At 42.7% G+C, this 14,027-nt stretch overlaps 2 protein-coding genes across 2 annotated transcripts in view; one reads left to right on the plus strand and one right to left on the minus strand.

The window, feature by feature from the left end:
- The window catches only part of ANKRD27 (ankyrin repeat domain 27), a 55,373-nt gene extending 49,536 nt beyond the window's left edge, over positions 1 to 5,837 (minus strand). Inside the window, exon 1 of the mRNA XM_062500345.1 lies at positions 5,712 to 5,837. The gene's annotated coding sequence lies outside the window, so the exon portion shown is untranslated. The remainder of the gene's footprint in view (positions 1 to 5,711) is intronic.
- NUDT19 (nudix hydrolase 19) lies at positions 5,725 to 11,352 on the plus strand. The gene is made up of 3 exons (XM_062500355.1): positions 5,725 to 6,544; positions 8,308 to 8,515; positions 9,557 to 11,352. The coding sequence occupies exons 1-3, from the start codon at positions 5,861 to 5,863 to the stop codon at positions 9,781 to 9,783; spliced, it is 1,119 nt and encodes a 372-aa protein (XP_062356339.1). The 5' UTR covers positions 5,725 to 5,860; the 3' UTR covers positions 9,784 to 11,352.
- The last annotated feature ends 2,675 nt before the right edge of the window (positions 11,353 to 14,027 follow it).

Genomic DNA, 14,027 nt, shown 5'->3' on the forward strand with positions numbered 1-14,027 from the left:
TAAAACTATTTTGATTTGCTACATGTTGTTATCCATTTCACAAAAGACAATCCTTATCTCCCTTGGTTTCACTACAAATGGCTTTCTCAGGGAAGAAGGCAGTCCCACATGGCTGGATTCCATCATCCATCCTCCTACAGCTTGCTGCTGTGGTACTAGGTGCAGTTGGGATGTAGCTTTAGTAGGTGCCACGGCTGAACCTGTGGAAAGGTGAAAAGTCACATGGCATTGAACCAGCCCCAGGGCTCTGGTGAATCCTCTCAGCCAGCCAGGCACGAGCGTTTCGTGCTGCAAGCAATGTGACTACAAGCCACGTAGGCAAACAAATCCAATCACAACCTCTCTGAAACATTCACCCACAGAGGCCACTTACTAAATGCAATTGTGTTTATTGCTCAGTTCCAGTCGTTTGTGAGAATATCTACTGTGATCTATCAGAGTGACAGAAACTGACTTCTCAACCCTCCACAGGGTCAGGTGGGTTTTTGTTTTGTTTTCTTTCCTTGAACTGTATGTTTTACTTACACTGCATTGCATGACAATATTTATCATATACTTAAATATCCACCAAATTAAACAAACTCACAAATCCTCTCAAAGCTAGGTATAATTCAGCTGCACAGAAATGGAAGTCACAGTTGTATAAATGTGGTCTGTCATTTTGATAATTTCTACTGTGCATGAAATTATCACTGGAGTCTCTGATCAGTCAAGTCTGCCTCACACACAAATGTTCAAGTAACACACACAGTTGAACTCATCAATGTACACTAAGAAACCACACAGACAAAAAAATTGACTTTAAAAATCATGGGGCTTTTGAAAGAATAGTAAACCTCACATCTTACAGTCATCTATTATTGCCTTAGAAAAAAATTCAAATGCAATTCCATTGTGTGATCCAGAAAAATCTATACAAAAATAGCATAAACCTTGGGGGGGGGGGGGGGGGAAGGGGGGAACAAGAAAGGGGAAATAAGAAAAGAAAAAGACAAAAGAAAATACTTAACTATTTATACCATATAAAATGACTGAGGACTGCCAGAGACAGCAAACATGATACTCCCTTAGCAACTTAATCTAATATGCTAATTGCAGGTGTAACTTAATATATACACATTTGAATTCTGGGTCCTGGAAGGTGTGCTCCAAATGATTCCTCAAACAAGCCACCAGTACTCAGACTGGCAAGAAGTTACATGTGAAAACTATTCCCATAACTGAAAGCTTCAGAATTAGAACCATAATTTCCAGTTCCATGAGACCTGGAATCCATTATGTGTCTGTTTGGAGTAGAACAGTTCCAGTTGTTAATACTATCTGTAACCTAGTTTTCTCGTCTGCGTAATTTGTTGGCATATCATTTTGTATTAAGTTAGCTGCTTTTATATTTTTTAAATCAATCTATATAATGGTGTTATAATCATAAACCTGCATTTCCTACATGTGATATTCATTCACAATTTGGAAACAATACTTGAAAACCTATACAGTGAAGAATCTATTTACTTTTTATATTAATTATTAAGTCTGCCCATTTGTTGATATTATATGACCTAAACTATCTAAAAGCTTTAGCATGTCATTTGGAAGTGACTGTAGGTATTTGAAATACCATTTGAAATAGCTGGAAGCAATTAAAAGATGTGTAGATGGGGCACTTGGGGACATGGTTTAGTGGTGGACTTGGCAGTGCTGGGTTCGTGGTTGGGCTTTTCTCCCCAGCTAAAAGATTCTGTGATTCTACAATACTGTAACATAAGCCAGTTTAAGAAGTAGTAGACAAACCTAGAGAAATCTTTGCATTTTTTGATACTTGAAGTTGTCACAACTCATTATTGTAGACACTACATCTGCATGGGGACAAAGATGAATCTAAATTAGACCAAGAACTGGCTTATTATAATCATCTCCAACTCACAGGATAGCATGTAAACTAAACTAAATGATGAAATATTGGTGGGCCTTGTTTTTCATCTGAAATTAATTATTACAGTGGTGAGATCTGCACTGACCTGTCTGGGCAAAATAATTTATGCAATGATGTAACAGAAGGAACGAAGTCATTCTATTGCTAATTAGTCTAACCACATACAAAAAAAAAAAGAAAAACCCAGAAAATTAATCTGACAATAATTTCTATATATCTAGTGACCTAAACTTTTTAAACAAATTTGTGCTTTTTCTTGTAAGCAGTAATTGAACTGCATAGATAAAATGTTGAAGTATCCTCTGCATTGCTGAAATATGATGCCACAAAAAATATTATCATTGCAATAGTCTGATGGTATTTCATTTGATGTAACTTCTGCATCACTCAGAAGGGTTTAGTTTTCAATACAACACAATCTGGTTTTGAAAACAACTTGAAATACAGAAGTATTTGGGGTCCATTAAGTAAACAACTTTACGCTCTGGCATACAAGAGGCATGAAAGACAGCTGAATTCCTAACTTTTTAGCAAAAACACTTTTTTTTTTCTTTTGTAATAATTTAATTTGGAGGAGACCTCTGCTCTGACTCTTCAGCCTTCTGTTACATTTGACTGAGTTCACACATGTATCCAGCTAATTCTTGCTATGGGGAGACCTCTCCATATTAAAGTGCCCTGTATTCCCAGCCTACAATTGGTCCTTGAAGCATAATGTTCTTGTGCTGGAATCCTTCCACACAGTAATGCAACAAACTGGTGTGCTTGGTTTAGCATTAGTGATAGATTTTCTCTTTTTTTTCTGAAATTGCTCATAAAGCTATAGAATATTTAAGTAAAAGTGAGATAAGCTCTGCATTCTAGCAGAATATATTAAAGAAAAAATAATTTAAGTTGGAGATGAAGAAACATGCTCTATAGATAACCTTACATCTAATTTGCCTTTAACACTTGTTCTATATTCATGTGAGCTACCTCCAGCAGGTTAGCTGTAGCTTTGAGGGAACAGATACACACTCAAAGAGCTGATCTTTTGCCCTTCCTATCAGGAAACTGGCAAAACATCCCTTTGCATCCTTTATCTTCGCTCACTGAGTTTGAGTGTTCATCCTCAGAACCTCCTGCAACCTCCAGTCCTGATAACTGGGTCAGTTAAAGACTCCTATGCTCCTGGAATTTCACATGAGATGACTTCAGCTGTGCAGTGAATGGATACTGAACTACTCTTCCTAAGACAATTCAGAAAGGAAGTCAAAAAAACCTGACAGCAATAGGGTGAATCTGCTGACACTCAGGTAAGGAATGGCACCTTCTTAACATGTGACTTATATACCCCAGAACAGTGTGGAAAAATGCAGCAAATGGAGTAGCAAAGAAAGTTTACCTTAGCTTGCACTTGGCTGTCTTTGGGCCCAAAGAACTGCTGTGGATGCTCAGCTCAGTCCTGAACAGAGCTGTAGCCCCAGCCCTGGCATTCTCTGGGTGTCTGAGGCCACAGCACTGTGCCAGCCACATATCCCTTTTGCACTCCCGTGCAAGAATGCCTGCAGAACCAGACCTGTGAGGTTTAACATCAGAGGATGCCAATGAAACCAGAGGAGGCCACCAGGTTGATCAGGGTGATCACCTCACAGCACCCCTGCTATGAGGAAAGGCTGAGAGAATTGGGAATGTTCAGACTAGAGAAACTTCAGGGTGACCTAACTGTGCCTTTCCCATGTCGAAAGGGAGCCTGCAAGAAAGATGAAAAGAAACAATTTACAAGGGCATGGAGTGGCAAGGGGGAATGGCTTCACACTGACAGAGTAGGTTTAGGTGGGATATTGGGAAGAATTCATTCCCTGTGAGGGAGATGAGGCACTGGAACAGGTTATCCAGAGCAGCTGTGGCTGCCCCTGGATCCCTGGAAGTGTCCAAGGCCAGGTTGGACATTGGGGCTTGGCACTACCTGGGACAGTGGAAGGTGTCCCTGCCCATGACAGAGGGAGGAAGCAGCTGATCTTCAAAGGTTTCTTCCAACCCAGGCCACTGTAGGACCCTACACTTTGTTTGCCAGGGTATCCCTGCTTTACATACTAGCACTTGTGAGCCTTTAGACTGTCCAAGACAAAAGAAAAAAAAAAACCAAAAAACCCCAAATATTCCAGTTAGAAACTTAAGGTTACACTATAATCGTTGCTATTCTCTGGTATCAGATTTTCCTAGGCATATTCTGAAACTCTGTTCCAGGGCTATCAGACGTCTCATTTTTGCCACAATAAGACAGGTTTGTATATGTGTTGGTACTGTGTCTGATTTGAAAATGACACCATTCATTATTGGTACATGAGTACTTTCGACTTAAAATACCTTTATGCTGAAATGATCTGACATAACGGACCCTAAATTTTTCTGATCAGCCATCAAGCTCATTGGATGTTAAATCTTGAAAAACCTCAGTAGTTTATTAATATTTCACAAGTGAAGCAGCTTTTAGGCAAAGCACATTCCTAACACGATGTATGCTTAACACAGTGAAATAGTTACTACACAAAGAGTGCAAAAGGCAAACAAGTATCGAGATGAATGTCATGATTTTAGATTCAAACTGCCTTAGTAGAAAATAATAAATTAATGAGCCTCGTGCTTCAACTGCCTCAGGTGGTAATTACGGATGAGCAAAAAGGACTAAATTAGTGAGAAAAAGGGCTGCTCAGGTTACAAGGTATCATTGGTTTTGCTTGTGCATTCAGTGATAAGCAAGTGAAGGAGAGGGAGGCAGGCTTGTCTGTTGTCTGGCCATTCGTTTTACATCAGCTGGCTTGGCTGCCCTGCTCTGCCCACTGCAGCCACGTGCCAGGGTGAGCTTATGGCCCAGCTGTGCCTGGGCGCACCAAGGTCATTTTTGGGTTTGTCAATTGACATGATCCAGCATCCCACTGGTTCACTTGCTTCTAAACTTCATTTCAGCTCCAGAGACACACATCTCATAGGCATCAAGTACAAGCTCAAATATAAAATCAAATTGAGAGGTTGTCAGGAGCAGGTACGGGTACATGCATGGGGGTGCTGCCAAATGCAATCTGGCAACAGAAGGATTATGGATGGGAGAATTTTCCATGTCACATGCAAATACCATTCTTGCAAAACTTCTCAACTTGTGCCATCAGCTTTTTTCTGCTTAAATTTCTGACAAATTTAAGAAAATTGAGGAATCAAAATCAATTAACAAAATAAAATGCTTCCTAAAGAAGCATTTCAAAGAACCTTTCAAGGTTTTGCCACCTTGTTGAATGTTTTTTCTTCCAGGTAACAAGGTACTTAAAAACCTCAAAACAGAAGAGCTCTGCAATAATTAACTAAAACTCTGCAAACTCTTCCCATCTGGAATGTACTAGAACAAATTCAAACAACTTGGCAAACGTCAGGGTTAACTACAGAGCTAAAATGACTTTTGCTGTCAGCATGGCTTGCTGTGGAATTGAGATAAGGAGATTTCTGTGAGGCCAGCTGGCAGGTCAGCAGCAGTATTACGAACACAGATCCGAGTCCTTGGCTCCTGACCCCGTGCTGACTCCAGGCTCGTCACTACAGACCCTTCACCTGCGCTCAGGAAGGTTCAGGGCTCCGAGGAAGCTCCTCGACACGTACACCTTGCGGTGCTGTAAACACACTCCGTGCTGCGAACCCCCGAGAAGCGCGAGCTAGCCCAAGCCACTCAAAGCCATCTCCTCGTTTCTCCCGGCCATCGCACCTCCGTATTTCCTTAAGCTTTCGCCCTCCGAGGACAGCCGCTACTTACCGGCTTAGGGGGGCTGAGGCATCCCGGCGCCGGCCCGCCTCCCGCGGCCCTCCCCCGGCCCGCCCCGCGCCTGCAGTGGCTCCTCCGGGAGCGCAGGCGGCGGTGCCGCCCGGGTCCGCGGCCGTCCCGGCGCCCTCCGCCTCGCCAAGATGAACCCGCGGCTGCGGCACTGGCGGGAGGCGGCCACGCTGCTGCTGGCGGCGGGCACTCCGGGCCGGCCGCCGCGCTCGCCGCTCGGCCCCTTCGACTACGAGCTGCTGCTGCTGCGCCGGAGCTCCCGCAGCGGCTTCATGCCCGGCGCCCACGTGTTCCCGGGCGGGCTGGCGGAGCCGGCGGATTTCTCCGCCGAGTGGCTGGGGCTGCTGCCCGCCTCGCCGCACTACGGGCTGGGCGCCGTGAAGCCGCCGCCGCCCGGAGGCAGCCGCGCCCCGCTCTTCGCCACCGAACGTGAGAGCCTGGGCTCGCAGCTGCCGGGGGAAGTCGCCTTCCGCATCTGCGCTCTCAGGGAGACCTTCGAGGAGGCGGGGATCCTGCTGCTGGTGCCGGGGCGCGGGCCGGCCCCGCCGCTGCCCGCCGAGCGCCTGCCGCCCGCCGCCGAGCTGGAGGCGTGGCGGCGCCGGGTGCGGGAGGACTCGTCCTGCTTCCTGCGGCTGTGCCGGCACCTGGGCTGCGCGCCCAACATCTGGGCGCTGCACGAGTGGAGCAACTGGCTGACACCCGTGGACAGGGCCGGCCGCGGCGGCCGCCGCTATGACACGGCTTTCTACCTGTGCTGCCTGGAGGAGCGGCCGCCCCACGTGTCGCAGGACGACCAGGAGGTGACGGCCGTCCTGGTAAGAGGGGCTGGGGGTACCCGGGGTGCAGCACAGCCAGGCCGGGCGGGTGCTGCCATGGGAGCGGCCGCTTCTGCCCGAGCCCTTCTCCCACGGCCCCTGGCTCCGCCGAGACTGTGCCCTTACACAGGCACAGAACAGGCGTAGAATCATAGGATGGTAGGGCTTGGAATGGACCTTAAAGATCATCGTGTCCCACCCCTGCTATGGGCAGGACACCTTCCACCAGGGCAGGCTGCTCCAAGCCCCGATGTCCAACCTGGCCTTGCACGCTTCCAGGGACCCAGGGGCAGCCACAGCTTCTCTGGGCACCCTGTGCCAGGGTCCCACCATCCTTACAGTATAAAACCTGCCTTCTAATATCTACTCTGGAAGTCCTCTTTTTCGATTTGTACCCATCGTCAGTACAATTTGTACCCATATCAGTACAATTCCTGACAAAGAGTCCCTTTCCAGCTTCCCTGCAGCCCTCTCACATACTGGAAGGTGCTGTGAGATCTGCACCCAACTGTTTCTTCTCCAGATCAATCAAAGTCCTCCTGATAAAGCTCCCTGAGACGTGAGGAAAGGGAAGGGGGTTTTTACTTGCACAGTGCACCTCTCCCCTGGACACCTGGAGCTGCCACCATCACCTGTGCAGCTGCAGCAGCTGTCAGGAGAGGGTTTTTTGTGAGGTCCGTGAATGATCCTGATGATCCATGTCACATCAGACCCCTTTCACATGAGCTACGGTCTCTTCCAAAGGCAGTTGACAAATGCCATTTTTTTATATTCATTCCTGCAGTATAGTGGAGGTTGTTGAGTCTCCTCAGTATGCTGGGAGAGATCCATGCGGTATATCCAGGTATATTCCAGGACTGCATGAGATGCTAGTAATTTTTGTCTTTTGGAGTTACTTGGAATATTTTAGGTAATATGCAAACTTGTTGAAATAGTCTAGTAAATTTTTTTAAGTTTTGGGGTTTTTTTATTTTTTTATTTTAATTGTGTAAAAAGCTTCATGAAGCTCTAAGAAAGCTCAAGGTCAGGTACAGTAGGGTTTTTCTAAGATTCCGAAAAGTCTAATTACAAGTTAGATGTAGATTAGAAACCAGACAGTTCTGTACAAACCTACCTAACAGTTTTGGTATTACTGGTGTTGCTATATTTATTTAACAAATTTTGCTACAGAAATTTAAAAGTACCTGAAACCTTATTTTCAAGAATTCATGTTGTAATAAATAACAGTATAAATCTACTGGAAACGGTTGTGCGCATATTACTAAATTCACCATGTGAGAGGAAATCAAGATTATGGATAGTTTAAACATGCAGAATTAGCATGACTAGCTGGGTGTTCATGCTCTGAAAACAATGCTTCTAAGAAGCAGATGTTTAGAGGTACTTTTAATTCTCAAAGCATCAAGGGGCAACCTCTGGTAACAGTGAGTTCAATGTTTTCTGTTGGTTTCAGTAAACTTTTAGTCATGCCCCTAAAACAAATGTCAGTTTTTAATCCTGGAGTGTCTGTGTGTAAAATAAAGACTTATTTTCATTGGGAAAAAAGGAGTAACTTTTATAGATTGCTTATGTTTTTCAATTTTAGGAATGTTTTTGCTGTTACTTTGGTATAGTTTACACATGGCTTTTATTGTGTTCAGAAGATATGGTCTGTTGTAAGCTCCTTTCCAGTACAGACTTCCTTGCTACATGACTTTTCAGTTTATTCAGACTTTCTGTCTTCAGCTGAAACTATTATTTCAAGACTTGCTTTCATCTTCCAGTGGTCATCGCCTCCAGAAGCCATTGAACGCTTTAAGTCTCAAGAGATCTGGTTTCCTCCACCTCAGTTTTATGAATTCTGCAGGCTGTGCAACTTCTCTTCCCTGAGGGAGCTGCAGAAGTTCAGCTCCGAACGCGCTCTCGAGGGCTGTGAGCGCTGGATGCCGGTGATGCTGAGTGCTGCAGATGGATTCATCCAGCTGCTGCCGGGTAAGAACACGCTGGAGGGTTCTCCTAAATGTACAGCATCTCCTGACTGCTGTGTGCTGCGGCCACGTGACAGAAACCATCCTTATCTGTAAGGAAAATACTCTTCTAAGTCAAGTTACTGCACACTGTTTCTCCCTTGTCTGCTGCAGCTGTGGCAGTGGCTGCAGTCAGAGACAAGCCAGGGGATCGGACAGCAGAGTTACTTCTTAGTTAATCATGATCTCATTGTCTCACCATTGTCATGATATGTGTCTTTGTGAAGAAATGCCAGCATTTCAGCTTTCTGTAACCTGAAGGATGTATTAGAACTCCTTCTGTTTAGTCCTTTTCCATGGGAATTCTCCTTTACTTCAATTATCATTTTGTGTTTGTAAGGAGAAGGGAATCAAGCACAGCTGCAGTATCACCCCTCCCAGCTGCAGAGATAAAACCATACACAGTCAGCTTCATCCTGCCCTTTCTCCTACTTAAGTCTCTCTCATTTCATAATCATGTACATGCAGTGTTAAAAAAAGCTGCATATACTGTTTATTATTTTCTGCTTTTTTAGTTTGTTTTTCATTATACTTTTTTTTTTTTTTTGTCACAACCTCTAGAACTTCTGTATTTGGGGTATATTGTCAGTCTTGCACAAGAGTATAATGCCTTGATATGGCAAAATATTTCCTTCAACAAAATAGAACAAAATAAATTCCTGTTCTTAGTCCTATCCTTAAACACATGAAGAAGTGCTTGTCCTGTTCTCCACCTATTATATGCACTCCTACCTGGCCAGGCTGTGATTACAGCATATTAATAGCGTATTATCAGGAGCACTGGAACATTCAAAGTGCCCTGCAGTGTCACTGACATACTTCAGAAATTTATGACTCTATCTTTAAATCTGAAGATGTTTAGAGGCAATTTACTTTTGCATTGCAAAATATATTTCCACTGATTTACATGTCCTGATAAACCCTAAAAAGTTGCCAGTGTTACGCAATGAAAAGGCTGAGAAGTAAGGTTGGCAATCTATAACTAAATCTTTTTTTCTACCCCCAGGAGATGAGTTATATCCAGAAGATCCAGATTATACTGGAGAAAAGAAAATGTTGATGTCAACAGATAAGAAGGTTGAAGATCTTATGAAAGAGGGTGGGGTATTTCACAGGATAGTAATAAAAAACATCAACAATCTTGCTGTCTATGTTAATATTCAAGCAAAATATAAGCATATAAATCCACTGATGATGAAGTGCAATAATTCAGATTACAATAGCAGATTATAATACATCTTTGGTTTAAATTTCAATTTTTAATTGCATATATGCTCACTATGGTTTTGGTGCTTTTTAACTGTTGCCAAATAGCCATGAAAATATTCCTCTGTCCTGCCAAAGCATTATGTCTGTATGTATGTGTGATGTCACATCTATGTGCATCTGATCTCTTGAGTCTTTAAAAACAGAAAGTTGTGCCACTGTTGGGTCACAAAGGTCCTCATCTCACTGAAAATTTAACTATATATTATGTTCAGAACAAGAAGAGAAGAGCTGAAGAATTCTTTTACTATGCTTCCCAAAGTTATCCACTAGATAACTGCAATGCGTGTCTAGAAATGAATCCAATCTCCCATTCCATATTTGTTGACATTTCCCACTCTATTCTCCCTTTCATTTTGGGGAAAAGCAATAAGTGTATAGATATATAAATTAACTATAATGCACTTTTTAAAAGAACATTATAAAGTTATTTTTTGTATTTGATATACTTATTTTTTTTCTATTAATCATTCAAAACTACAATTTTCAAAGGTAGACCTAATTTAAATGAAGTAATCTATGCAGGAATTGCATAGATGCATTATTTTTATCAATGTTTTTTAGCTTCAAGTTGTAAGCAATTTTTAAAAATTAAAAAGTGTAATTTTTTTAGCTTCCAAAAGATATCAACAACTAAAGGGAATAATATTGAATAATATCCCTGAAATACTCACTTCCATATGCTAGCATCCCACTTTTTGCTTCTTCACTACTTTTTTAATATAACTGAGATTTAAGAACTTCAGAGGAAAGGTTGCTGCTTAATTTTTGGTTTGGATTTCTGTGTGGTTGGATTTGTCTTTTGTGCAATAAGTGGAGTCAGTGGAGCAGTTTTGTAAATTCTTTGTCTGGAAGGAGAGTGAATGATGACTTCAGATTAGTCAGTAAAGCCGTTCAGAAAGCTTTCTTCTAGCTTTTCTTCTGTGTTTCAATTAAAACTTTCTGCAATTCCATTAAATTGGTTTGTAGCATTCATTTGGATTAAAGAAAAAATACTGAAAAAAAGGTGTGTCTTTCTCTTCTCTCTCAGAACAGAGCCAGGCTGTTGCTGGTTTTGCAGACCTTGTTGAGGTTTGTAAACCTGTGCTGAACAGTGACCACGTGAAGCAGAACACTGTGTATTGTGCAGCAGAATGCCACCCGAATATTCTGACATTCCCTTTGCTCCAGTCACTGGAGACTTCACGAGCCTGCCATGAGTTTTCAAATGCCACGGAGAGTGCCCTAGGACCCACACTTGCTAGTTCCCTCAGAACCTTGGGGTACATCTCATCAAGTCCCAAGGACCTGTCTATGTTCAGGTTTCTCAGATGGTCTCGACTTTTGTTTTCTCCTACAAAGTAAAGTACTCGAATATCCTCCTCACCTTGAAATTCAGGGACATGGGAAATGTGGGAAGCATGACTGCAGCAAATACTGAGCCAAAAATAAAAAAAAAAGTCAAATGTCAAAGAAACCCTGTCAGCCCTCTCCATGTAGATCCTCACTGAAGAATTGGGGGTGGGGTGTATATTTGTTTAAGTTCTCATTTTCTAATATCCCTCATTTTCAATATACCCCTGGGAGCTCTTTTTTTTTTTTCAGCCCCCTTGCCACATTCAGTTCCAGCTGCGCCTTAGTTCTCCCAATCCCATTCCTATACCCCCAAGCACCATCCCTATACTATGTATATACATATACTATGTATATATAGTATATATCCCTATGGATCCATATTCCTGTTTCCAGTGCCTATGCATTTCTTTCTTGCACTTCAGTCAGACCAGAAGGTTCTTGCTCAGCTTCACTGGTCTCCTGCCTGCCTTGTCTGATTTCTTACACATGAGAATCAAGAGCTCTTGTGCTTCAAGGAAAATATGCTAAAAGACCTCCTGCTCCTTTATCCCTGAGCACAGCTTCCAGGAGTTCTCATCCAGTAGTTCCTTAAACAAGTGACAGTGTGCTCTTTATTCATCTGGACCATATCCCTTGAGATCACGAATTCAAATACACAAAATATTTCTTTTTTAAATGGTTCTGCCCCTTATGGTTATTCTACCAGTTTACTTTTATTGTAGAAAGTGTGTATTATGAGAAAATACTTCTGATAAAGAAATTATTTAGGACCCATGGCACATCAGGACTGTGAATATAGGAATATGGGCAAGGGAGGAGTGCAGGGGTGATGCCAAGTGTGAGGAAAAACGTGGAGTTTTGGTACTTGTGTTAGGTGAGGGCTCTCTGTCTTCTTGGGGTTACATCTTTCTGCAGAGCCAAGAACTACACTAATGACTTCCTTAAGTTATTTCACCACCTCCCCAGGGCAGATCCCTATGAACTCTTTCCCCTTGTCCATTTACTTCTTGGTGCTATGGCTGGTTTTTTGGTTTGTTTTTGGTTTTTTTTTTCCACTTTTTTTTTTTTTTTTTTACTGTGGTTGTTGTCCCTGCATTAGTATTTCCGAAGAGGTTATTTCACCATTGCTTCTGCTGCAGACTTGAAGCCTGGAATAAATCCAAACCCCAAAGATTTATTGAAATAATTCCCCTCAAGTTGCAGTAGAATATTCTTGATTTGAAGTTGCTTGCAGCAACAAAGGCTTTTATTCTTTCACAATAAGTTTGATTTCTGTAATAAATGTGATTCATGCTAACTAAATTGTAACTATCTTGGCAAAATTGTAATCATATTAAACAAATAATTATTACAAAGCAAGGAAGCAAATAGTGAGAAAAAGCAGATGGAATCCCCCAGATGTCAGGTCAAGTAGTAGAATGATGTAGGTTTGATAAGCCCCATCTAGAAATAAAGATTTTGACCTTGGACTGGGCCAAATTGGGATGACTTTAGGCATGAAACTTGAGTAAGTCTTATTAAGAAGAACATATGCTTAATTACATAACACCAAGCTCAGTGCTCCTGCGCTGCCTGCAAGGTTACAGAGCGGACGCTGATGAAGACAAAGAGCCTTCATCAGAAATAAGACCCCGAGAGGATGAGAGACCCCTAACTTTTAGTAGAGCATGCACAACACAATATAGTGACATAGATTTTAGGAATAGAAACTAGGAGGAGTTTTCCAGAAAATTCTGTACTAATATGTATAGCATATAGTATGGAAGTGGGATTTTTGCCCTGATTGATATGGGAGGAAGGGCAGGGCCCTCTCTGTATCTCTGGCTGGTCTTGCTTATGCTTTACATGAACCTTAATTATACTGAATTATTCACTGCCAAATTTTGTATGTTCTTAAATATATGTATCTAATATATTTGATTGCATTCACTTATACATAATTGCTCCTATTAAAAAAATTACTGCTAAATTAATTTTTGTTGTTTGGTAAATTGGACAGATGTTATTCTTAACATTTATGACAGTTTCTATTTTACAGAAAAATTAGGATGATGGATGTGACAATTGATAAAAGATTTGTGTTAATCATAAAAGTATTTGGGTTTGTATAAACCAGAATACTAAGGTCTGAAGTAAAGCATGGACACTAGATAGAGGAAAATACATGATTAAATAACTCTGTTTTAAATCCCCATTATGAACGTCTTCTAAATAAGTTTTTATCTACTACCAGTTTGCAAAATCAGACTTTCCGATAGTCAGATTTTGCAAAATCGGACTTCCTGCCTTTGTTTGATCAATGCTGCCTGCCTACAAAGACCAGACTTCCCGATTTTTATCTACCAAAACCAGATGGTTATCTATATGGATGTTTATTCGACCACCACTGCTTACCTAGCAAAGTTATGACAGCACAACCCCAAAAATTATTGATTGCAACGAGGAAAAGGAGCAAAATAAAAAAAAAAAAAATAGGAGCCGCAAACCAAGGTTCGATGGAGCGTGGAGTGGGCAGGGACCCCTCACGATCCCCAGCGCTGCTTTCCCCATCTGTATCAAATAAAGCAATCTAAATCTTGCTGAATAGCGAGACTTTTTGTTGCTCACGTATAACAACAGACTTGCCTGCGCTTTGTGAGATTTCCCGCAGCGCGGTAGGCGCCTCCTCAGCCGGGTACACCAGCCCCGGCCACGGGCACCCCCCCCCGGGCGGGGCCGCGCTGGGCTCCGAGCCCGCCCCGGGCCCGGCTCTGGCGAGGGGCAGGTCCGGGGAGCTCCGGAGGGAGGGTGCTGGAAGGAGCCTTCTGGAAGGTTCCGCGGGCAAGGAGGCGTGTGGAGCCTGGCAGCGCCGGAGAACGAGGTCTTGTTCCTGCGGG

This window comes from Cinclus cinclus, chromosome 11 (genome assembly GCF_963662255.1).
Source record: "Cinclus cinclus chromosome 11, bCinCin1.1, whole genome shotgun sequence".
In the NCBI taxonomy this organism is placed as follows: domain Eukaryota; kingdom Metazoa; phylum Chordata; class Aves; order Passeriformes; family Cinclidae; genus Cinclus; species Cinclus cinclus.